Consider the following 27,047-nt stretch of genomic DNA (forward strand, 5'->3'; position numbering starts at 1 on the left):
ACATTTAAATCTGTCCATAGGTGTAGTCTTTCATTTCCTTGGTCATTTTCATGATCCATTTTAGAACATTCTTTAGCTTCATTTAGTTTCCTGAACATATAGCAGTCTTGCTTCATGGAGGCATTCCGAGAGTACAAGAGCAAATGATATTTCTATTTCTAATATTTTTCCTGAAACTATCTAGGATTTTGATGACTTATCTTATGTCAGTACCACGTTGGGTAGTATCTTCACATTGGGTAGTAGCTTTTGCAACACATCAATCCCTTTCCTGATATTTATAGTCTATTAAAGCACATAATTTTTCCTAAATGTTTTACCTGTGTCTTGTTTGTTCTGACTTTCCTCTGTCCAATTTTCCTGATTCACATTCCTTCCTGTAGCTAATCTCCCATTTCCTACAGAACTAGATACTTCAATAATATCCTCAATTCTAGATAATTTGCAAAATTGTTTAACTTTTGTCAGTAATGATGCTAAGAAGAATTTCATATTTCATTTACAGATTTATTTTTGTGTATGCTAGGGGCTCTATAAAACACTGAACAAATTAAGTGAATTGTTCTTTTCTATATGCTTTACTTTAATTATAAAAGATGATGTAGCTCTGCATTCCATTTGCAGAATCCAGATTGCTCTTGCCCACATTGATTGTGCTTACTCAAGTATCCATGATCCTTCTCTTCACGCAGGCCCTTCCAACTGCTTATTAAGCTCTCAGAAGTTAAGGGGAGTTCAACTAAGATGGTGCTTACAATACATATCATATATAGCAAAAATACCAGTTGTCTTAATTTTATGTTTGTGTATCTCAAGCATTTCATAATCCTTTATCAAACAGATATAAATTAGAAAGCAGTTTGCTACTGAATTAGAAATAGAAAAAGTGTCAGTGATATACCAAGGAAGAGTCATCATATTTGTTTGACATATATTATACAGTTTTGGTATCAGAAGATCACTATCTTTCATTTGGTAATTTATTTATCTTTTTATTGACAATTGTTATAAAATGTTTATTATATTTATCTTTGAGTTTTAGACTAAGTTCATAATATAATTTTAAAGGTACAGATTTCAACTGTTGGAAAATTTGCTTTTAGTTTTATATTGAGTTACTTTTAATTACTTAATTTTATGTAACAAATGATCCGAAGGCTTTTCAGTTATTTTGGAGTTAAGGATGTACATATTTGTAGGCAATATCAGGAAAATGCATTTGGCCCCTTAAAAGTTATTTATATGTAGGGGCTGGCTCTGTGACGCAGTGGGTTAAAGCCCTGGTCTGAAGCACCAGCATCCCATATGGGCTCCAGTTCGTGTCCCAGCTGTTCCTCTTCCAATCCAGCTCTCTGTTATGGCCTGGGAAAACAGTAGGAGATAGTCCAAGTCCTTGGGCCCCTGCACCCATGTGGGAGACCCGGAAGAAGTTCCTGGCTCTTGGCTTCAGATCGGCACAGCTCTGGCTGTTGCGGCCATCTGGGGAGTGAACCAGCGGATGGAAGACCTCTTTCTCTGTCTCTACCTCTCTCTGTAACTCTGCCTTTCAAATAAATAAAATAGATCTTTAAAAAAAGTTATTTATATGTAAATAAATATAAATGTTATTTATATTGTATAGAAATAAATGAAAAGTTATTTATATTATACATAAATAATATTATTTATATTATGTATAAATAATATTGCTTACATCCTATACACACATTATATATATAAATAAGTGTTTATTATATTGTGGAATAGAGATGCAGCTTTCATATAAATTAAGAGTGACTGCAGGGGCAAGCTTTGCGGTATTGTGGGTTGAGTCTCCATTTGGAGTTCCTGCTTCCCATGTCAGAATATCTGGGTTAAGTCCTACCTCTGCTTCTGACCCAGCTTGCTGCTAATGCATTCCTTGATGGTTCAAGTACTTGATTCCCTGCCACCCATTTGGGAGATTCAAATGAGCTCCTAGCTCCTGGCTTCAGCCTGCTCCAGCCTCTGCTAACACAGGCATTTTGAGCAGTGACCCAGTAGATGGAATATCTCTGTCTCTCACTGCCTTTCAAATAAACAAACATTTTTAAACATCCACTAAAAATAGTGACTCCAATTTTCCACATTAAGTATTGTTGAACAAATCTCTAATTTCCATGTTTCTAGTTGTTGTCCAAGAAGGAACTACCCAAAGGACCCAAAGGCAGTCCTGAAGAAAATTCAGCTTCTGATCAGCTGCCCTTCTAGTGCTGATTTTTTTCTGTAGGATCTACTTAGTGTTAGCTAGGGAGTGGTGTGAGGTAGGTAGGTTCAGGTGATAATCCTATGAAATAAACTCAAGATCCAACAAGCATTTGTGGAGAGTCAGCCAAATATCTGGAAAGTGCTACAATACAATAGAAGTTTTCACCTTTCAGATGTTAACCAGATTGGTGTAAAAAAGGAAAGACACACATATAAGTCCATATCTAGTAAGAAAACTTATATATTGCTTCTGGCCTCTGCCCAATATTCTCTCATCATTTCATTAAAAGCCATTTGTCTCTAATTATTGGAAGTAAATCTTCCTTGCAGAAATCAAAGGAAGGACATAGTCAACTGTCTTTTTGAACTGCAGATTAAAAAAACCCAGCTAACAAGTAGTATCTGCCCAAACTTATAGGGCTAAAACAATAAAGATTCTCATAGCTCTGTGAGCTGACTGGGGCACCTAGACTGGACTCACTCTCTTATCTGAGACCTGGTACTGGCAGTTGGCTGGCATGCCCCAGTTTTCCAGTTGACCTCTGATCCTCTAGTAGGTCACACCTGCTGCCTGCTCTGAGCCTCAGGATAGCACTCCAAGAGGGTGAAGGCTGAAATTTCAAGGTGTCTTTAAGTCTAGGTCTGGAACACATGTATTTCTACCACATTCTATTGGTGAGAGCAAGTCACAAGGCCAGCATAGATTCAGAGAGGATCGATCGATCGATCGATCGATCTATTTTCTTCTTACTTGAAAGGCAGAGAGACAGAGAGAGATGTTCTATCCACTGGTTAGCTCCCCAAACACCCCCAACAGAAGGACCTGGGTCGGGCCAAATCCAGGACTCTAAATCTCAATCCAGGTCTCCCACATAGGTGGCAAGGACCCAAGTAGTTGAAGCATCATTTACTGCCTTCCAGGGTGTGCATTTAGAGGAAGCTAGATTGGAAGCAGAGGAGCTGGAACTTGAACCCAGGCATCCCAAGTGGCTTCTTACCCACTGTGCTGAATGCTCATCCCCAGACTCCACCTCCTGATGGCAGGAACAGCAGACTCACATTGTGCTGGGACATGGATATAGGTGCAGGCACTTGCTAGGCCTAACTTTGCAAACATTGTCTTTTTTTTTTTCTTCTGTTCATTAAAGCGGGCAGTCCACTGGCAATCCGACTGTGTGGTCTGTCTCTGTATGGAGAGATAGAACTGCAAGATGTGAAAAAAGGGAATTGTGATGAAAATCTGGAAACTCTGGAGGGGAAGGTATGCCATGCAGCCCATCTGAAGAGCAGCTAGTAGTATAAGTTCTGACTGTACAAAGTCTTGTTCTTCAGACACCTAGTAGTCAAATCAATGCTTTTAATGTTCTCAAATTAGACATGATAAAAACTAGTAGCACTAAAACAATTCTTAGTTCTTTTAAGTTGACATCTGTTTATGAAAATGTGAAAAAAGATAGCTAGATATGTCAGTTCAGCAAGCTTCAGCAGATGATGGTCTATAGCATATTGTGAATGGTATTAGTAGGTAGGGATGGGAGTAGGGTTGCCAATCACAGAATGTGCTAATGCCACACACTGGAGGAAAGGCTATGGATTCTGGAATCTGACCAGCCAGTGCCTGACTCTCAGCTCTGCTATTTACAAGCCATGTGGACTTGAGTTGGGCCCTTAACCCCTCTGAGCCTTTTTATGGGGATGAAGACCCTCAGCTCAGAATGTTGCTTTGTGGATTATCTGTGATCACAACTGTGAGACATCCAGCCAAGTGCCTAGCAGGGCCCTGGCAATGGAATGCAAGAGATAGTTGTTCTCTGATTCCATATTTCTTTGACTTCCCTGTGTGAGTAGCCTGTGACAGTGTTTTCATTTTTGAAATGTGCTGCCATCTAGTGAAAAACCACGCACCTCACAACCACTCATTGACATCCGGCTGCACTAATAACAAAATGGACTAGTGTATTTTAGATGCAAAACTCAGAACCCTAGGACCAATCAGTTCCCAGAGAGGTTGTCTTGGCCAGTTCTTCTAAAGGTATCTGTGCTGAAAAGTCAGTTCAGAAAAATTCCAATCCATTGCAGACCAGTAATTTTGTAAAACAAAAACAAAAACAAAAAAACAATCAAATGAACCAGAAAAAATGAATTAAGAAGATATACAAGATGCAAACTTATTTAAAAGCTTAGGTTCAACAGCATAAAACTGTATACATTTCTGGCCACTAACTCTCAGTTTCTGGGCTTATCTCCCTGTGAATTTTCTATCAAATAATGAACCAACATTGGTCCATGGCTATCCATTTAGTAACTCTGATCTAGCTAAGGAAGACCATTCTAGTGCATCCATCCTGACAGATTGTCAAGGCTGGGAAAATTACTGGCCTGCATGTGTTTCATCCCTTATACAAGAAAAGAGACAAACATGCAAAAATGGATGGGTGTGCTCTTGAGGAGATTGAGGTTTAGCCAAACTTCAGTTTATTTATATGCAGTTGTTTGCAAAGTATTTAGACATAGTTCTATAAAGCTAAGCTGATGTATTGTGTATGTGTGATTTTTTTTAACAGATAGATGATATCCCAACAGAATCTGAGAGTATTTCTAACCACACCCAGATTTTAACATCTGATGCCAGCATATTGACTGCTGAGAACATTACTTCTGCTACTGAAGTGGTTGGACAGATCTTCAATGCATCCAGAAATGCTGCACCTGAGGTAAAACTCAGAAGATTTCAAAAAAAGGGAGAGAGAAGGGAGAAAAAAAATCTCCAATTCTACTCATCCCATCGCATGGTTTGGGCATGGTTTAGGCTGCTTAAACATGATTTGCCACGTAGTCTTTCTGAGAGATGCTCAAAGAAGTTAGAAAAAGGCTCATTATTTAAATATTCCATTTGGAGAATCTTCATAATGATCATTATCATGCTAAATCTTCCAGAAAATCCTGGGATTAACCATTCTATTTCACTTTATTAAATCTTTTACCTACTGTATTTCACCTCATTATCCCTGTTCTTTTGCACGAAAACTGAGTTCCAAAGAACTGACTCTAGAACATACTATTTTTTAAAAGATTTATTTATTTATTTGAAAGGTAGAGTTACAGAGAGGCAGTGAGATAGAAAGAGATAGATAGAGACAGAGACACAGACAGAGACAAAGAGATAGAGATAGAGATAGAGATAGAGATAGAGATAGAGATAGAGAGAGTCCAAAGCCAGGAGCCAGGAGCTTCTTCCAGGTTTCTAACATGTTACAGGAGCCCAGGGACTTCGGCCGTCTTCTAGTGCTTTCCCAGGCCATAGCAGAGAACTGGGTGGGAAGTGGAGTAGCAGGAACTTGAACCAATGCCCATATGGGATGCTGGCACTGCAGGTAGTTGCTTTATCCACTATGCCACAGTGCCATCCCCCCTAGAATACGCTATTTTAAACTACAATCCCTTTCTGCTAGTTATATGAGGGCACCATTTCAAAAGCTTCATGGAAAATGGAGTTAAAAGATAAGTTTATATTCTTATAAAAATTTTTCAAATCCATGTTTACCAGGAGTCTTCAAAACATTCACGGAAGGCACTGGTAATTGTGGGGGCAGCGAATTAGACTGCTACTTATGATACCAGCATCCTATTTAGGAGTGGCAGTTTGAGTACTGGCTGCTCTGCTTCTGATCCTGCTCTCTGCCATCCACATAGGAGATCAGGATAGAGTTCCTGGCTTCTGGCTTCAGCCTGGCCCAAGCCTGGCTGTTGTGACCAATTGGGAAATAAATCAACTGATATCTATCTCTGTCTCTCCTGTCACTCTGCCTTTCAAATAAATAAATAAATCTTTTTTAAAAAAACAAGGTTAAGGAAATGCATGTCATACAAACTGTATAGATTTGAAAATCTTTTTGCACCAAAATAAACATCTTAAACTTCATCTTTTCCACGAACTTAAAGAATTATTCATGAAGCTGGGAGAGGGTGAGTGGCCTGGTGGAGTGGTGAGGCACCAGAGAGCGAGACAGACAGAGCTCCTGGCTCATTCCTCAAATGCCCACAACAGTAAGGAACTAGGAACTCAATCTAGGTCTCCACATGGGTATCAGGGACCCAACTACTTCAGCTATCATCTTCTGTCTCCCAGGGTAAAAATGAGCAAGAACCTGGATCAGAAGTAGAACCAGGAATCTAAACCAGGCATTCTGATATGGGATATCAGCATTCTAACTGGCATTTTAACCGCTAGACCAAATGCCTACTTCTCTATGAACTTTTTGAATTGCACTGTATTCTCATTTTGTCCTGCCTTTCTGAAAACTTTTAGCATAATTTAAATTTATGACATCATAACCTGTTAAACTCTAGTATATGAAATCAAGAAATATACTCACCATTTCCCAATGCTGTAGCTTGGGTACTGCTTAAGAGCCATAAGCCACCCATCCAATATCTACAAGCTGAGCAGGAGTATGGTCTGGAAATAAGTACTCCTTCCTCTTGTTCCCTTTAAATTTCTTTTTTCCAAAAAAAGTATTTTATGTTACTAGAGATCCTTTGGAATGTAGGTGGGATTTAAATAAAAAATTAATAAAGATGAAATTAAGAGAGAAAAGTATTAACTAACAACTGTAGAATTTATGGGAAGCTTAGCCGAGAAAGACCGAAATGCACCAATATGTGCACTAGGGCTGTTAAGCAGTAATCAAAAGCCATGAGATCATGACTCTAGCATACTCCTGGGCTTTTGATTTTAAGAAAACTAGAAATATTTTACCAAGTCTACTTGTTACCAAGTATAAAACGATAGTAATACCAAAGGTAACTTCTAAGATTTGCAAAGTATTGTAGGCTATAAGGCTTTAACAATCAGAGCTCTGTCTGCACTGTTCTTACTTTATTTTAGCATTTCTAGCCAAGTATTTGCTTTTGTGTTCTTAGAAGTCAGGTGAGTGTTCTGTGAAAGATCTTGCTGTGAGTTCAAATTCAGAGACCTAAACCTCCTAATTCATTGCTCCGTTTACTCATTTGCCTTGTCTTGATCCTCTCTGCCATCTCTCTTTTTAAAAAGATTTATTTAATTAATTTACTTGAAAAGCAGAATGATGGGGCGGGGGACAGGGGACAGAGAGAGAAAGAGGTCATCTATCCAATGGTTCATTCCCCAGATGGCTGCAACAGCTGGGGCTGGGCCAGGCTGAAACCAGGAACCAGGGACATCATTTGGGTCTCCCAAGTGAGTAGCCAGGATCCAAGTACTTGGACCATCTGCTTCTTTCTTAGGTGCATAAGCAGGGAACTGGATTGGGAACTGAGCAGTTGGGGACTTGTGTTACAAGTGGCAGCTTAACCCACTGTGCCACAGTGCTGGTCCCCTCTGCCAACTTATGTAAACGAAACACTAAAACTTTGTTTTTGAAAAATGCTTTCCTCCAGGTTATCATACCAGTGGTGCCACTTTCTACTATAATATACCATGATGATGGTGGTGATAACATGTATGTGTTTTCTGTAACAATTGGTGCTTCCCCTTTGCAGGCAAAAAGAGTTGCAGTGACGACAGTGAGTCAAATTCTAGATGCCAGTGAAGATGTTTTTCAAAGAGCTGCTGCTGCTGATAATGATGATTCCTTTGCAACGTAAGCACAGTTTCAATGTGGAAAGACAAGCCTTCCAAGTGCCAATAATTCTAGGTTAGAGCATTAGCAGAGATGTCATCATTTCTCTCTTGGACTGCAGTAACTGGCTGATTCCCCTGGAATGCAGACAGCAGCCTGGGCTTACCACCTCATTTTGTAACCAGATGGAATGGTTTATGCTACCTCTTGGTTCCTGAGGTGGTCACAGCCTTGGAGCTAGAGAGAAACTTGGATGATTTAAGTTATAACTTGCTTTCCTATCCTTACCTTGGCATGGCAAAGGGGCAGCTCCAAGCACAGAAGGAGCTCTTCCAACTCCTTTATCGAGGCACAGAGCTATATGGAGAAGCTAACGTGCAGGACACATTGCCAACCCCCAAACCATGCCCCAGTTCTCTCCTTCCAGGACCTGGTGTATTTTGATTAAGCTCTCTTTAGCTTTCACAAGGCTGTATGAGAAAAAAAAAGATTCAGCTCTACTGGATTTTTCTCTTTTTGACTCCTCTGTTCTGGATTACTTTATTCAGAGGCCCCTCGCTGAAATTTGCTGTGTTTTTACCTTATATACAATTTTTAAAAAACTCTTTTAGTATTTAAGTGAATATGCATGCTCACTGTAGAAAATTAAGAAAATTTATAAGTGAGCAAATTTTAAAAAATTTTCCTACTTTACTTGTTGGCATATATTCCAGAGTTTTTGTGTCTATGAGTATGTTTGTAATAATGCATCTTAATGTTTTATAACTTGCTTTTGCCACTTAAAACCTTAAAATGTCTTTTTATATAAGTGCCTATAAATCTACAGAATAATTTTAGATTGTAATATGAGAGAATGTTTATTTAACCAAATTTTTTATTCTGATGTACATTTACATCACTTCAAGTCTTTTAACATCCCTAATAAGCAACATTCTTGTACATAATTGTTTGCATTATTTCCTGCTACACTACCTGGAAAATCCTTGAGTGAAAGAATCTGATGTATGGCTTCTTTTCTTCTTCTTCCTTTCCCTTCCCCTATCCCTCCCCTTCCCCCCCTCCCCCTCCCCCTCCCCTCCCCTTCCCCTTCTCCTCCCCTTCCCTTCTCCTCTCTCTCTCTGTCTCTCTCTTTCTTTATCTCTTTCCTTCTTGCTTTCTCTCTCTCTCTCTCTCTCTCTCCTTCCTCCCTCCCTCCCTCCCTCCCTCCCTTCCTCCTTCCCTTCCTTCCTCCCTTCCTCCCTCTCCAGAAAACCTTTATTTAAGGAATACAAGCTTCGTGCAGTTCTTAGCTACAAGTTTAGGAACATAGTGATTCTTCCCATTGTACCTGCCCTACAACCCACACCTCCACCCCTCCTCCCCTTCCCTCTCATATTCTCTTTCTTTTACTAAAATATATTTTAATTAACTTTATACACATATGATTTACCCTATATCAAGTAAAGAGCTCAACAAATAGTATGAAAAAACAAGTCGAGAAAAAGGCTGTTCAAAGTCATTATATCTCAACGTGTCAATTTCAATTCTATAGATTACCTTTTAGGTGCTCTATTAGTTATCATAGACCAGGGAGAACAAAGATATTTGCCTTTTGGGACTGGCTTATTTCACTAAGTATTATGTTTTCCAGTTTTATCCATTTTGTTGCAAAGGACAGGATTTCATTTTTTTTTTACTGCTGTGTAGTATTCCATTGTGCACATGTCCCATAATTTCTTTATCCAGTCTTCAGCTGATGGACATTTGGGTTGATTCCATATCTTAGCCATTATGAATTGAGGTGCAATAAACATGCGGTGCAGATAACTCTTTTATATGCTGATTTCATTTCCCCTGGGTAAATTCCCAGGAGTGTGATGACTGGGTCATATGATAGGTCTATATTCAGATTTCTGAAATATCTCCAAACTGTCTTCCATAGTGGTTGTACCAGTTTACATTTCCACCAGCAGTGGATTAGTGTACCTTCCTCCCCACATCCTCACCAACATTTGTTGTTTATTGATTTCTGTATGAAAACCATTCTAATGGGGGTAAGAAAAAACCTCATTGTGCTTTTGATTTGCATTTCCCTAATGGCTAGTGATCTTGAGCATTTTTTCATGGGTCTGTTTTCATTTGGACTTCCTCTTTTGAAAAATATCTGTTTAAGTCCTCTGCCTATTTCTTTTTTTTTTTAACTTTTATTTAATGAATATAAATTTCCAGTGTACAGTTTATGGATTACAATGGCTTCCCCCTCCCATAACTTCCCTCCCACTCGCAACCCTCCCCTCTCCCGCTCCCTCTCCCCTTCCATTTGCATCAAGATTCATTTTCAATTCTCTTTATATACAGAAGATCAATTTAGTATAAAGGTTTCAACAGTTTGCACTCACATAGACACACAAAGTGAAACATACTGTTTGAGTACTAGTTATAGCATCAAATCACAATGTACAGCACATTAAGGACAGAGATCCCACATGAGGAGCAAGTGCACAGTGGCTCCTGTTGTTGACCCAACAAATTGACACCCTAGTTTATGGCGCCAGTAACCACCCTAGGCTGTCGTCATGAGTTGCCAAGGCTATGGAAGCCTTCCAAGTTTGCCGACTCTGATCATATTTAGACAAGGTCATAAAAGACAGGGTGAGGATAGTAACCAATGATCCTAAGAGTGGCATTAACCAGGTTTGAACAATTATACAGCATTAAGTGGGGAAGAGGACCATCAGTACACACAGGTTGGGAGTAGAGCCATTGGTGGTAGAGTAGAGGTTATGATTACAAAGGAATGAGGCCCAAGTACGCTAGACAGGGTCTAGAACAAAGGACAGAGTCATTATTAGAGGAGCTAAGAAAGGTGCTGTCTAAGCTACAATTAAGTTTTCTGATTGAGAGGCAAATAGAACCTGATAGAAGGGGCTTGATAATAATCTGGTGGGCTTTAGGCCTTGTAAGTTAAGAGGCCCAGACCTATCTATCTCTTCACATGGGGTATATCCTAAGGGAGATGTGAACCTCCTAGGGGAAGGCACTCTGTTGACTTTCATTACTTGGCTGGCCTGGGAGGAGAGCTGGCCAGGTAAAGGCAGGGGGCATCTCTAACAAGAAATTTACAGTTCTGCCTGCAATGTTGCTGACCCTACTTGACCACACCCTCAGCTGCAGTGTCACTTTGGAAGTTGGGCTGAGTGAAGGGCTTTTCAGCTTAGAGCCAATAAGATCCGTGGCTCTGACCTGGGCATCCTTCGACTCCAGGGCAGGTCCATTTCCAGTGATCCAACTCTTGGCAGAGCTGCCAGGACTCTTCACAAGCTGACTTCTGCTGAAGCCCAGGCTTACCACATTGAAAGCCACTGCAGTGGACTGGCCTGTTGGGTCTGCTTGAGGGCAGATCACTGTACAGATCAGCCATTAATAGGCCTGCCACCCATTGCTTCTGATGCCTAGCTTTCTTTTCCTCCTGGTTTGTGTTAAAGCAGACCAGAGGATGCAAGTCAAGGGAGTGCCCGTGTCCCATCTCTAATCTTCGGTGGCCTGAACTACAAGTCTATAGTCACAGGCATGTTCTGTAGTAGTTTTTCTAAGGTAGACAATGCCCATGAGGAAAATTATATTCTCACTTTAAAACTTTCTTTCCCTTTGGTCTGAAAGGGAGGTTTTTTCTACTTACTGTATACTTCGCTGATGGCGAAGTGAATCTAGCTATGAGATTATTATTTAAGCTCTTATTTTGGCTATGCTATTACAGAAAAATGTTAGCCATCTCTTTTATAAGGTCTAAAGATTAAATTGTGCATCCTACAGATTCCTTCATAATAGAATTAGTTTCCTACCTTGAAGAGAATAGAGAAATGAAAGAACAAGTTGGGCTTAGAATAGAGAAATGAGGGAGCAAGTCCTAGATCGCTTGCTGACAATAGCAATATCACATGAATACTTAGCAAACCGTTTCAACCATTAGATAACAACTTAAGAAAACCTTTACCAGAAGGTCCAATGCCTTCTATAAATTTTAAGAATCATGTATTTGAAAACACCTCTTAAATATCTAACATGGTGTACTTTGTTTAACCAGTAAACTTAAGCACAACCATATAAAATGTTTTTAGTTTCTTTCTACCAACAAGTTTAAAACATATGATACACAGATTCAGGTCCCACAAATTAAAATGTATCTTTGATTGATTTTAGCAGCTTAAATTTATGGACAATCTTATCTATAAGCCATTTAAAATAAAACTCTTAATAAAATTTCCCCATGTGGACATACAATATGTACACACGTATAACATAGCATAGTAGACCAATATAGCAATTTTAATAATAGCTTTTAAAATCTTTAACTCTTTTTGTAGATTGCCAATTGATTTGAATTGCTTTTTTAGTAACCTCAGTTAACCATACTTTCTCTCAGTTGGTACTGCTAATACATTATTGGCTTCATCTGTTTACAGAGCCATCCCAAAGTACTGAATACAATGGAAGTGGCTGGAAAAAGTCCATAGGAACCTATAGGAGGACAGCTACACACAGAACCAACAACGCTTTAGTTTTATGAGCAGCAAATCATATATAACTGTGGATGACAAAAGACTTTAAGTCGCCATGTTTAAAATTATAAACTCATAGATCAAATTTGATCTTGTTACAAGGTGATTATTCAAATCTTTGAAAATAAGCACATATTTACATAACCCATAGCTCTTAATAAAAATTCAGCTGTTTTTGAACAATTAGAATTTAACAGACATCAAGAGAACATAATAGATTACTTTAACACATTGCTTTACAGAGCATCAGAGTTTAATTCTATGTCAAAGAGAAATTGAGCTTCCTGTGATCTTTTGCTGTGAGGTTTCCTTCCTTTACCTTCTTTCATATTGGTGACCATGTTTCTGTGTTTCTGTGTGTAACACATCTTTAAGCATCTTTTGCAGGGCAGGATGAGTGGCGACAAATTCTTTCAGTTTCTGTTTGCTATGAAAAGTCTTAATTTCACCTTCATTCACAAATGAGAGCTTTGCAGGATATAATATTCTGGGCTGGCAGTTTTTCTCTCTTAGTACCTGGGCTATGTCTCGCCATTCCCTTCTAGCTTGTAGGGTTTCTGATGAGAAATCTGCTGTGAGTCTAATTGGAGATCCTCTGAGAGTAATCTGACGTTTCTCTCTTGCACATTTTAGGATCTTTTCTTTGTGTTTCACTGTGGTGAGTTTGATTACAACATGTCGTGGTGAGGATCTCTTTTGGTCATGTTTATTAGGGGTTCTATAAGCTTCCTGTACTAAGATGCCTCTGTCCTTCTCCAAACCTGGGAAATTTTCTGCTAGTATCTCACTGAAAATGCCTTCTAATCCTTTCTCCCTCTCCATGCCTTCAGGAACTCCTAGAACCCGAATGTTGGGTTTTTTAATAGTATCCTGTAGATTCCCGACAATATTTTTTAGATTTCTAATTTCTTCTTCTTTTCTTTGTTTTGCCTGTTTCCTTTCCTGTTCTCTGTCTTCTAAGTCTGATATTCTCTCTTCTGCTTCGCCCATTCTGTTTTTAAGGCTCTCTAATGTGTTTGTCATTTGATCTATTGAATTCTTCATTTCATTATGATTTCTCGTCACTATCTCAGTTTCTTGTTTCACTAGTTGTTTCATTTCATTTTGATTCCTCCTTAATATTTCATTTTCACGAGAGAGATTTTCTATCTTGTCCATGAAGGATTTCTGTAGTTCAAGAATTTGTTTTTGAGAACTTCTTAATGTTCTTATCAATTTTTTGAGATCCGCTTCTTGCATTTCTTCTATCTCATCATCTTCATAATCTTGCATTGGGGTGTCTTTTTCATTTGGGGGCGTCATAGTGTCTTCCTTGTTCTTGTTACCTCGATTTTTGCATTTGTTGTTTGGCATGTTGGAGATATTTGGTTTCTTCACTGTGGTGTTTTTTCTTGTTACACTATGGCTCTATATTAAGTGGACTGTCTGCTTTTGGTGGAGCCTTAGAGGCTTGAGATGAGTGTGGACTGAGAGCTGGGTTTGGTTCCTCAGGGCTGAGGGTGTGTCAAAGATGACACTCCCAGGTTAGGCGTGGTAAATCTCTCTTTCTTTTTTTTTTTTTTTATTATTCAAAAGGGAAGTAATTCCACACAGCTGAACGTACTTGGAGGTAGTTAGCAGGCAAATGATATACCCACAGGAGCCAGAGATCGGAAGCTCTTTCCCAAGGACCACACAGGGAATCTGTGCTGCCCTCAGTGTGGGCTCCAATTCTCCTGCAGTCTCCCACTGGATTGCCAAGTTAGATCCTAATCTCCTGTTATTTCACCCCTCCCCCCAGAGTCAGGTTTTTCTGCTAGGCTCAGGGCGGGTGCAGACCTGAGGTCGCCCTGCTTATGACGTATGTCCAAAATGGCGCCTGCTCTGTCTTGCTCGCCTTTGAGAGGTGAGCGGAGAGAAACTCGTGTCCGTATCGGTCACTTTTTTTTTTTCCTCTCTCTCTTCTAGTTAGCCTGGTGAACTTTTCCCCACGGAGTTTCAAGCCTCGTTCCCTCTAGTCTCCTCTTTCCGCTTGCCCGCCGGTGTCTCGGGCTATGGAGGTTCGGCTCACCTCGCGTTCCAGCGCTGGTGCGTTGAGTCTGCTGCTGGTGTCCCGAACTTGGGCTCCCACGCTCTCCACGCAGGTCCACTGTGAATCACTAGTTCCGGAAGAGTTTTCTCTGCTGTTTCTTCCCCTACTCTTCCTTGACCCTACAGTATCTCCACTTATATTAACGTGTGTCTTGCTGAACTATCAATGTGCTCCCTTCCTATTCCGCCATCTTGCCGCTCTCCCCTCTGCCTATTTCTTAAGTGGATTGTTTTGTTGTTGTGGAGTTTCTTGATCTCTTTATATATTCTGATTATTAATCCTTTATCAGTCACATAGTTTGCAAGTAATTTCTCCCATTCTGTAGGTTGCCTCTTCACTTTGCTGAGTGTTTCTATTTTAAAATTACCATATCAAAATAAATTCAGCAGTGAAGCCATCTGGTCCTGGGCTTTTCTTTGTTGGGATGGTCTTTACTACTGATTCAATTTCCATCTTGGTTATTGGTCTGCTTAGATTTTCTATTGCTTCATGGCTCAATTTAGTTAGGTTGTAAGTGTCTAGGAATCTATCCATTTCTTCTGTGTTTTCCAATTGTTGGCATACAGCTCTTTGTAATAATTTCTGCTGATTCTTTTTATTTTTGTGGTATTTGTTGTTACATTTCCCTTTTATCATTAATTTTGTTGATTTGGGTTTTCTCCCTCTTTTTTGGTAGTTGGGTTAATGTGTATCAATTTTCTTTATTGTTCTCAAAACCAGCTCCTCCTTTCACTGATCTTTTGTAATTTTTTGTTTCAATTTTGTTGCTTTCTTCTCTAATTTTAATTATTTCTTTTCTCCTACTAGTTTTGGGTTTGGTTTGCTGTTATTTTCTAGGTCCTTGAGAAGCACTGATTGCTCATTTATTTGGTGCTATTCCAAATTCTTGATGTAGGCACCGATTGCTATAAACTTTCCTCTTAACACTGCTTTTCTATATTCCATAAATTTTGATATGTTGTATTGTGCCTTCATTGTTTTCAGAAATTTTTTTATTTCTCTCGACTTCTTCAGTGACCAATTCATTCAAGAGCATGTTGTTCAGTCTCCATGTGCTTGCCTACGTTCTAGAGACAGAATCTGATGGCTTCTTTTAGTTATTTGTACCACCAAATATGTGACCAGCCTTTGCGCTGGCTATTCTGGGCCAGGTAGCTATCTCTAACTGATTCAGTTACGGCATGGAGAGGGAAGAATCACATGGAAGAAAAAAAGGCTTTAGAAATAGTTATGGTTAGAGCAACCCTTTGGAAGTTGTTGCAAACATGGAAAACACCTTCATATATCTAACATGTCTTTTTCTTTAGCTTGCAAATATCTGAAAGAGCTCTTTCTGCTATTCTCATTGTGTGACAGCATTTCCTGGTAGGAACTCAAAGAGGTATGTCTTGGTTGAGTGATGTTCTTTGTAGGCAGGAGCTTTATTATGTATTCGATCTGTTGGAAGCAACTTTGGGGTATGATTGTTATTTATCACATGGGAAATATGTAGTGTGAATTGCTGAAAACGAAAAATGGAGTTACTGAGGAAAATTTTTCTTTCACTCATAGTTCTTAATAAGAATTTCCATCTTATATATCATTGAATTTAGGTATGGCTTCCCGTCTAAGGAAATACAGTATAAAACATAAATTGATCATTGTCCTGAGAATGATCACTTAATTATTTCTTTATTTTAACATTTTTATTCTTTAGAAATTTTCATTATTTTATAATTGATTCAGTATAGTTCATAGAATTCTAGGAATATAACAATAGTCCCTTCCTCCTTCCCTCCCATTCTTCTCCTCCTCTCTCCCTTCCACCCTCCCTCCCTCTCCTTTTCTTTTTTTAGTTTTTTTTTTTTTTTTTTGACAGGCAGAGTTAGACATTGAGAGAGAGAAATACAGAGAGAAAGGTCTTCCTTTTCCATTGGATCACCCCCCAAATGGCAGCTACGGCCAGTGCGCTGCGCCAATCTGAAGCCAGGAGCCAGGTGCTTCTTCCTGGTCTTCCATATGGGTGCAGGGACCCAAGCACTTGGGCCATACTCCACTGCCCTCCTGGGCCACAGCAGAGAGCTGAACTGGAAGAGGAGCCACTAGGACTAGAACCCGGCGCTCTTATGGGATGCCGGCACCGCAGGCAGAGGATTAGCCAAGTGAGCTATGGCGCGGCCCTTTTTAGTTTTTGAGATTATGTCTTTTACATTACACTAAAGTAAAACGGCTTAATGCTTCACCAAATAAGAAGTTTTCACAAGTAAAAAGCAAAAAGGCCCTAGTTTAGAGATAATGGCTATAAAGAATAATAAACAGTTTAGAGATAATGGCTATAAACAATAATTGAAAAGTGACCATTTCGGCCGGCGCCGTGGCTTAACAGGCTAATCCTCTGCCTTGTGGCGCCGGCACACCGGGTTCTAGTCCCAGTCGGGGCACCGGATTCTGTCCCGGGTTGCCCTTCTTCCAGGCCAGCTCTCTGCTGTGGCCAGGGAGTGCAGTGGAGGATGGCCCAAGTCCTTGGGCCCTGCACCCCATGGGAGACCAGGAGAAGCACCTGGCTCCTGCCATCGGATCAGTGCGGTGCGCCGGCCGCAGCGCGCTTACCGCGGCAGCCATTGGAGGGTGAACCAACGGCAAAGGAAGACCTTTCTCTCTGTCTCCCTCTACTGTCCACTCTGCCTGTCAAAAAAAAAAAAAAAGAAAAAGAAAAAGAAAAGAAAAGTGACCATTTCACCCATATACGGTAATTTAAAATAATCACAAGATCATTAAACTATAGTAGTAGAGGCTGGCGCTGCAGCTCACTAGGCTAATCCTCCGCTTGCAGTGCCGGTACCCTGGGTTCTAGTCCCTGGGTTCTAGTCCCGGCTGGGGCGCTGGATTCTGTCCCGGTTGCTCCTCTTCCAGTCCAGCTCTCTGCTATGGCCCAGGAAGGCAGTGGAGGATGGCCCAAGTGCTTGGGCCCTGCACCCGCATGGGAGACCAGGAGAAGCACCTGGCTCCTGGCTTTGGATCGGCACAGCGTGCCGGCCGTAGCGGCCATTTGGGGGTGAACCAACGGAAAGGAAGACCTTTCTCTCTGTCTCTCTCTCTCCCTGTCTAATTCTGGCTGTCAAAAAAAAACCCAAAAAACAAAAACAAAAAACCCCAAACTATAGTAGTAGAACATTCTTAACCAATAGTTTGACAAAAGTATAAAATAAAGTTTTACAAAACTGTATTTTGCAAACTACCCGACTGATAAAGGGTTAGCATCCAGAATCTATAAAGGGCTCAAGAAATTCAACAACAGCACAACAACCAATCCAGTTAAGAAATGGGCAAAGGACTTAAACAGGCATTTTTCAAGAGAGGAAATTCAAATGGCCAACAGACACTTAAAAAATGCTCAGGATTACTAGCCATCAGGGGAATGCAAATCAAAACCACAGTAAGGTTTCATTTCACTCCAGTTAGAATGGCTCTCATACAGAAATCAACAAATGACAAATGCTGTTGAGGATGTGGGGGAAATGGTACACTAATCCACTCTCAGTGGAAATGTAAACTAGTGCAGCAACTGTAGAAGACAGTATAGGGATACCTCAGAAATTTGAATACAGACCTACCATATGATCCAGCCATCTTACCCTTGGGAATTTACCCATACCAAAATAAATCAGTATATTAAAGAGTTATCTGTACCCCCATATTCATGCAGCACAATTTATAATAGCTAAGATATGGAATCAGCCAAAATGTCTATCAACTGTTGTCTGGATAAAGAAATTATGGTATAATGCACTATGGAGTACTACTCAGCTTTAAAAAAAAAAAAGAAATCCTGTCTTTTTCAACAAGATGGACACAACTGGAAACCATTATACTTAGTAAAGTAAGACAGTCCCAAAAAGACAAATATCATATGTTTTCCCTGCTCCAGTTACTAATAGAGTACCTGAGATGTAATGTATTGGAGTGAAATAGACATTTTGAGATTTGATGATTGTTTGCAGTCCTTGTCTTTGTCTCTTCTGTAGAAGAACAGAACTATTTTACATAGTGTAGGGTTAACTATATGATCATTAAATAAACTGAAAATATATCTTAGCAAAATTTAAGAGTGGGTCTGTGAGAGGGAATAAGAGGGAGGGTTGGCACATGGGTGGGAGGGAGGGTAGGTGAGGAAGTGTCAGTATGCTCCTAAATCTGTATACATAAAATACATGAAGCTTGTAAAACTCAGATAAAATTTTTAAAAATGAAATAAAAAATAGAAAAAACTATGTTTGTAGCAATACTAATATACAGAGGCACTTCTCTTTTATTGTTTTTTTTTCCCTCATTTTTTCTTCCTTTTTAAAAGTTTTAGCTCCCACATATAGGAGAGAACATGTGGTATTTGTCTTTCTGTGTCTGGCTTATTTCACTCAACATGATGTCCTCTGGTTGCATCCATTTTGCTGCAAATGGTAGAATTTCATTCTGTTTTCTTTATCCATTAATCTGATGATGGACACCTTGGTTGATTCCAAATTTTGGCTATTGTGAAAAGTGTTGCTATAAATGTGGTGGTGCAGGTATTTCTTTGATACAATGTTCATGTTTTTTGCATATATATATATATATATTCAATAGTGGGATTGTTGGGTCAAATGTCAAGTCTATTATAGTTTTTTAGGAAATTGCCATACTGTTTTCTACAGTGGTTGCGCTAATTTACATTCCCACCAACAGTGTATAAGTATTCCCTTTTCTCCACATTAAGGAAAGCTTGTCAAACAGGGAAGCTGATTTGAATATTTCTACATGAATGATGATTACAGTTATACAGCAATTCTTAATTATTTTAAACTTTCTCTCCTTTTTAAAAATGATATTTTAGCAGGAGAAATAATCTTTTAGAATAAAGAATAACTACATTTTGATGAAATCTTTATATTTCTGGAAAAGTAGATTGATTGTCTTAGATATAAGTGTTTTGTCAAGTACAGAAATGGCACAAATATTTCTATAGGAAACAAGAAATAGAAGTATTATGACTTTTCTTTGGAGAACACCAAATTGACAGTTCCCCCACACTCTCCCACCTTCCATCTAATTTATGAACTTAGTAAAAGTAGAAAAGAGCATTGTGAAAACCTGCAGTATTTTAGTTCATGGCTGAGACAGTGAGAGTAGAGCTCTGTTTTTCCATGGTTCCATGATTCCATCTGAACTGTCAGTTCATTAACCAGTGACTTAGAAGAATTGTTTTGGACCCAACTTTTTTTTTAAGATTTGTTTATTTACTTGAAAGTCAGAGTTACACAGAGAGAAGGAGAGGCAGAGGCAGAGGCAGAGGCAGAGAGAGAGAGAGAGAGAGGTCTTCTATCTGCTGATACACTCCCCAGATGGTTGCAACGGCTAGAATTGAGCCAATCTGAATCTTCTTCCTGGTCTCCCACATAGGTGCTGGGTCCAAAGACTTGCACTATCTTCTACTGCTTTCCCAGGCCACAGCAAAGAGCTGGATCGGAAGTGGAGCAGCCGGGACTCGAACTGGCGCCCATATGGGATGCTGGCACAGCAGGCAGCGGCTTTACCCGCTATGCCACAGTGCTGGCCTCTGGACCCAAAGTTGTTTGGGTGACATGAGGGAAGTGAAAAAACAGGAACTGATTCTCAGCGGAAAACCAATTAGTAGAAAACCAATAGCAATGAGCAATCCTTTAATGTGAGAGCATTATAATGAAGACTGTTTCTCTTGGGAAATCTGTTCTTGGGTTCTAGATTTTTGACATACATGTCCAAGATGATCTGCAGTGGGCACAGTCTACCAGAACTTTAAAAAATTAGCATATATATATAACAAAACAAGACTCTGGGGGAAAGAAATCGACTATTTTTGAGTGCTTGTCCATGTCATTACTACTTGAGTTCTATGCGCATGGCTTTCTTCTGGAACATGGGAGAGACAACACCTCTTGTTTTATGAGAAATTCTTTGGAATGTTAAGTTGCTATGCTTTACTCTATCCAGGCTTATTGAGCAAATGGAGAGTTACTCCTTATCTTTGGGTGATGAATCAGTGGTGGAACCCAATGTAGCTGTACAATCAGTTAATATCTCCTCAGAAGGCTCTCTGGGCTCCACAAGTGTTCGCTTCTCTGTGGAGAAAGGTGAGCTGTCTGTCTTCTGTGCTTGTTCTGCTACCATTGTGAGCAATGCTCTGTTTATGAAAATGCAGACATTTACAATACCACCTTTTCCCTTGTCACAGGAAGTAGTGATTCTCTAGTTTCTGGTTCAACATCAGTAGAAACAAACGTGGACAGTCTGAATCCCAATGACAGGACTGAACTTCAGATCTTGCTCAATACGACAAGTAGGTATAAAATTTTGTTATGTGAAAAATTCATGGAATTGAAATTTTGTTACGTGAAAAATTCTTGGAATTAATAACTTAAAATCTGCCAAGGGAGAAATAATATCTATGTAGTTTTCTACTGAGTGGTTCACGTTTCAGTATGTTTAGGTTTTGACATACTATCATAATCTCAATTTTAATATTCTAAATTAGAGATGATTTCCTTTTTTTCAAAACCCTTTGAAAAGTAGCAAAATTACAATCCTAAGGCCAAGTACACAAACCTATTTTTTCCAATAAAAACTTTGAAGTATGTGTGTACAAGGGACCTTCAAAAGTTCATGATAATATGTATTATAAAAAATTATGGATGTTCTTCAAAAATTCTTTGCACCGAAATAAAGAAGTACCCTTGTATTTTACAAAGGCTAAAATCACATTTTTATATAAAGAAATCAAACACACGCATTTACCTTTCTTTTGTTCCCAAATGAAAAAATATCCAGTGCCAGAAGTTACATCTTTTAGAAAGAATAAGTTCATAATAGTCCTGAAAAAGAAGAGTATTATTTTATGAATCTGCCTGCTGTGAAATTGTGCTTTGTTTGGATATATACTAAATCCAAATCTTTTGTGTTCTTTTATACTTTTTCTTTTAATTTGAAAATACTTCATGCATCTAGAAAAGCACAGAAAATGATGTAAGCAGAATCTCTGTGCCTCCCAACCAGGCAAACAGATGTCAAACTTTGCTATATGTTAGCAGTAAGTGTGGGCCTTGGGTTCCAGTACCCCTGAGGACACCCTCATCCAAGGATACTCGAGTCCCTTATATAAAAGTATTTGTGCATTGCCTGCATACATCCTCTCAAATTATCTTCAAATTATCTCGATTTATCAATTATCTCTAGATTACTTATGATATCTAATGCAATGTAAATTCTCTGCAAATAGCTGTTACACTGTCTTTTTAGGGACTCATGGTAAGAAAAATAAGTCTGTGCATGTTCATTACAGATGCATTTTCCCCTCAAGTATTTACTTTCTGAGGTTGGTTGAATCTGTAGAAGTGGAACTCTTAAATACAGAAGGCCAACTCTATTTGATTTAAATGTGTTAAGAAAAAAGAAGGTATTACAGATGTACCTGAAACTCTCTGCCTTGCCTCTTTCCCATTTCTCCTTCCCAGAAATTATATTTTTCTAAATTTGGTGTGTATCATTTTCATGGTTGTTTTTGAGTTTTGCTGCATACTTAATGTTTCCATCAAGAAAATATCATATTGTTGGGAATGTCTTAAATACTTATATAAATGGTACCATGTTGTATGGAACTTGCTTCCTTAACCTTAACATCCTTTTCCAGAGGTTTATTCATGTGTGTTATCAAGCTTACTAACTTTTGCCATTCTGATAAGTGTGAAACAGATATTATTATTTCCCTTTTGCAGCTTGGAAGTTCAATGGCAGGTCATTGTTAGATTTTACTATCCCTTGATTTGAGCATCTTTCCATGTGTTTATTAAACGTTCAGATTTCCTACTCGGTGACTTATCTGTCCAAATACTGTAATCATTTTTCTATTGAATTGTCTTTTTTCTTATTGGTCATTATAAATTCTTTGTAGATTCTTCATATTAACTCTTTGTTGGTTATATAAATAGCAAATATCTTCCCTCCAGCCGGTAGCTAATCTTTTCCTTAATCTTTGTAATTGTTTATTTAATTACTTATGCATTCGGGGTAGAAGGGGAGAGGAAGACAGACAGGGAGATGGAGAGGCAGGACGTGGAGAGAGAGGCAGGTGCTGTAGCGCAGTGGGTTAAAATATCTTCTGCAGCACTGGCATTCCATATGGATGCCGGTTCAATTGCTGGCTGCTCCACTTCTGATCCAGCTCCCTGCTAATGTGATTGAGAAAGCAGTAGAAGATGGCCCAAGTCCTTGGGCCCCTGCACCCACGTGGGTGACCTGAAAGAAGCTCTTGGCTCTTGGCTTCAGTCTGGCCCAGCCCTGGCTATTGCAGCCATTTGGAGAATGAACCAGGGGATGGAAGATCTTTGTCTCTGTTTCTTCTCTCTATCTCTCTGTAACTCTGTCTTTCAAATAATAAACAAATCTTAGAGAGAGAGAGAGAGAGAGAGAGAGAGAGAGAATCTCCTATCTACTGATTTACTTTCCAAATGCCTGCAATAGCCAGGGTTGGGCCAGGCTGGAGCCAGGAGCAGGGAACTCAGTCTGAGGTTTTCCATGTGAGTAGCATGGACCCATGTACTTGAGCTATCATTTGCTGCCTCCCAGAGTGTGCATTAGTGGGAAACTAGACTTGAGACTGGACCTGGGACTTGAACCTAGGCACTTCAGTATGAGATACAGATGTCGCAACAGACATCTTAGCTACTAGACCAAACATCTGTCCCCTCCTTAGTTTCCAATGTTTCTCTGTTATACCAAAATATTAATTTGTTATATATCAATGCTTCTAGTGTATCAATCTTTTCTTCTGTAGTTGGTACATTTTATCCTTTTAAAAAGAAATCCTTCCCTATCCTAAATTTATCACATTAATCTCTTGTTTTCTTCTGAAAGTTGTTAGTGTTTGTTTTCATATTAGGACACTTCAAAAAGTTCATGGAAAACAGAATTAAAAGATAATGTGCATTTTCTATAAATTTTAGGTTTTTAGTGCTCCTAGAATTCATTTTTGTGTTTAGAGAATGGAATATAGTTTTATTCAGTAGAGATAATCAATATATTAGAATGTGTTAAAAGCACCATTTAAAATATTTATTTATTTGAAAGACAGAGTTAGAGAGAGAGAGAGAGAGAGAGACAGGAGGGGAGATAGATCAAATTTTCCATGTGCTGGTTCACCACTCAAATGACTGCAACAGCCATGGGTTGGCCAGGCTGAAGACAGGAGCCCGGAGCTTCTTCCAGGCTTCCCACGTAAGTACTGGGGCACAAGCACTTGGGCCATCTTCTGCTGCTTCCGAAGGAACATTAGCAGGGAGCTGGATAGAACTGGAGCAGCCAGGGCTTGAGCTGGAGCCCATATGGAATACCTGTGTCACAGGTGGCAGCTTAACCTACTGGGCCCACAATACTGGCACCAATTTACTCAAATTAAATAAAGTAGTCACACAGTGCCAACAATGACAAGAAGTGTTTTTTTTTTTTTTAAGATTTATTTATCTATTTATTTGAAAATCAGAGAGAGAAGGAGAGGCAGACAGAGAGAGAGGAAGGTCTTCCATCTGCTGGTTTACTTCCCAACTGGCTGCAACGGCCGGAGCTGCGCTGATCTGAAGCCGGGAGCCAGGAGCCTCTTCGGTTCTCTCACGCAGGTGCAGGGGCCCAAGAACTTGGGCCATCCTACACTGCTTTCCCAGGCCATAGCAGAGAGCTGGATTGGAAGTGGAGCAGCTGGGACTTGAACTAGCGCCCATATGGGATGCCGGCACAGCAGGCAGCGACTTTACCTGCTACGCCACAGCACTGGCCCCAACAAGGAGCATTTTATGTTGACTGCTCTGTGGTTCATTTACTGATTTGAATGCCTTTTTCCCTCACAGAAAATGCCCAGACATGTGGCTTTGTGGTGTATCAAAACAGCAAGCTTTTCCAGTCAAAAACGTTTATAGCTAAATCCAATTTTAGTCAAAAAATTATCTCATGTACAACTGATGAAAATGAGCAAGATCAGAGCGCGTCAGTTGAAATGGTCTTTAGTCCAAAGGTAAGATTTCCCATTAACAGAAATTAATAATCCAGGCCATTCTCAGTTACAAAAGCAGAGAAACTTGGAGAACTATTCTTGGAAAGAACCTTTGAAGTATTCATTTAAATCTCCTCACCCATATCTTTTATCAAACTTGCTAAGTAAAAATTTAAGTAATTTGAATTTTATATGCTTTTCTCCATCTATAATGAAGATGCTAATGCTTAGTACATATTTAGCTGATTTCTCACATGTCTATCACAGCCTGTTTTTTTTTTTACTAAAATAAGTGTTAAAAATTCAGTAATTGTGATTGTCTTATCAATTCACAGTATAACCAGAGAGAATTCCAACTCCATTACTACGCCTGTGTCCATTGGAATTTTTTAACAAAGGATTGGGACACATATGGCTGTCACAAAGACAGGACCACTGATGGATTCCTGCACTGTCGCTGCAACCATACTACCAATTTTGCAGTATTGTTGGTAAGATATAAATAATAAACTCTTCCAGACAAGAATTTTCCCTACAACACTTATACTATGTGCTAGTAGGAGATAACTTTGTTTTTTTAACTTTTATTTAATAAATATAAATTTCCAAAGTACAAATTTTGGATTACAGTGGCTTTTTACCCCATCACCTCCTTCCCACCCGCAACCATCCCATCTCCTACTCCCTCTCCCACCCCATTTACATCAAGATTCATTTTCAATTATCTTTATATACAGAAGGTCAATTTAGTAAATACTAAGTAAAGATTCCAACAGTTTGCACCCACATAGAAACACAAAGTGTAAAGTACTGTTTGAGTACTAGTTATGCTGTTAATTCACATTGTACAACACATTAAGGACAGAGATCCTACATGGGGAGTAAGTGCACAGTGACTCCTATTGTTGATTTAACAATTGACACTCTTATTAATGGCGTCAGTAATCACCCAAGGCTCTTGTCATGAGCTGCCAAGGCTATGGACGCCTTTTGAGTTCATCAACTCTGATCTTATTTAGACAAGGCCATTGTCAAAGTGGAAGCTCTCTCTACTCCCTGAAGAGAAAGGTAACTCCTTCTTTGATGGCCCATTTTTTCCACTGGGATCTTACTCACAGATATCTTTCATTTTGGTCATTTTTTTTTTTTTTTTGCCAGAGTGTCCTGGCTTTCCATGCTTAAAATACTCTCATGAGCTTTTTAGCTGGATTTGAATGCCTTAAGGGCTGATTCTGAGGCCAGAGTGCTGTTTAGGACATCTGCCATTCTATGAGTCTGCTGTGTATCCCACTTGCCATGTTTGATTGTTCTCTCCTTTTCAATTCTGTCAGTTAGTGTTAGCAGACACTAGTCTTGTTTATGTGATCCCTTTGACTCTTAATCCTATCATTATGATCAATTATGAACTTAAACTGATCACTTTGACTAGTGAGATGGCATTGGTACATGACACCTTCATGGGATTGAATTGGGATCCCCTGGCACTTTTCTAACTCTACCATTTGGGGCAAGTCCGATTGAGCATGTGCCGAACTGTACATCTCCTCCCTCTCTTATTCTCACTCTTATATTTAATAGGGATCACTTTTCAGTTAAATTTAAACACCTAAGAATAATTTTGTGTTAATTAAAGAGTTCAACCAATAGTATTAAGTATAACCAAAAAATACTAAAAGGGATAAAGTATTAAGTTGTTCCTCGACAGTCAGGAGAAGAGCTGATCAAGTCATTGTTTCTCATAGTGTCCATTTCACTTCAATAGGTTTCCTTTTTGGTGCTCGGGTAGTTGTCACTGACCAGGGAGAACATATGATATTTGTCCCTGGGACTGGCTTAATTCACTCAGGATGATGTTTTCCAGATTCCCCCATTTTGTTGCAAATGACCGGATTTCATTGTTTTTTACTGCTGTATAGTATTCTGTAGAGTACATATCCCATAATTTCTTTATCCAGTCTACTGTTGATGGGCATTTAGGTTGATTCCATGTCTTTGCTATTGTGAATTGAGCTGCAATAAACATTGAGATGCAGACAACTCTTTTATTTGCCATTTTAATTTTCTTTAGGAATTGGAGATAACTTTGGGTTTTGTTTACATTGATTCTCCACTCATTTCAAATACAAAGACAGAGAGTAGAGTGATAGGATTAAAAAGGAAATACCTGGTTAAGGCAGGTGGAATGGAAGCTTTGCCATATAATGGTCTTAGGATAAGTTCAGCCCTGCGTATTTAATAAGGGAAAGGAGCCCATGTGTACATGTCCTGAAGCATCAGGTTGTTATAGCCAGAGGTAAGGCTGTGTGGCTGGGTCATGGGCACAGGCTCAGTACATACTTGCTCATACCTGTTTAAATCAGCTACTCAAAACTTTTTTCTACCAGAATCATCAGAGTTGCTATTTTATTTCCTAGAAGATATAGAAGGAAAGGCTTTTGATTTCATTCCACTTGTCCCATAGTTCCTCTGTGTATTCCTTAATTCTTTTAATTCCAAAGATACACTGTGTAAGTAGCTGATAACACCGCTCTGGTGTGAAGCTGTAGAGGTATCTGTAAGCTCTGGGCCTGGCCCTTTAAGGA

General features: G+C 39.3%; 1 protein-coding gene across 1 annotated transcript in view; it reads left to right on the plus strand.

Annotated features, from left to right (window-relative positions):
* Nucleotides 1-27,047, plus strand: part of ADGRG7 (adhesion G protein-coupled receptor G7) — an 87,695-nt gene that overhangs the window by 33,101 nt on the left and 27,547 nt on the right. Inside the window, exons 4-10 of the mRNA XM_062176351.1 lie at nt 3,375-3,487; nt 4,791-4,940; nt 7,747-7,847; nt 20,421-20,560; nt 20,662-20,766; nt 24,323-24,486; nt 24,801-24,956. Coding sequence (XP_062032335.1) covers nt 3,375-3,487; nt 4,791-4,940; nt 7,747-7,847; nt 20,421-20,560; nt 20,662-20,766; nt 24,323-24,486; nt 24,801-24,956 — 929 coding nt within the window. The remainder of the gene's footprint in view (nt 1-3,374; nt 3,488-4,790; nt 4,941-7,746; nt 7,848-20,420; nt 20,561-20,661; nt 20,767-24,322; nt 24,487-24,800; nt 24,957-27,047) is intronic.

Source organism: Lepus europaeus, chromosome 2 (assembly GCF_033115175.1).
Source record: "Lepus europaeus isolate LE1 chromosome 2, mLepTim1.pri, whole genome shotgun sequence".
Lineage (NCBI taxonomy): Eukaryota > Metazoa > Chordata > Mammalia > Lagomorpha > Leporidae > Lepus > Lepus europaeus.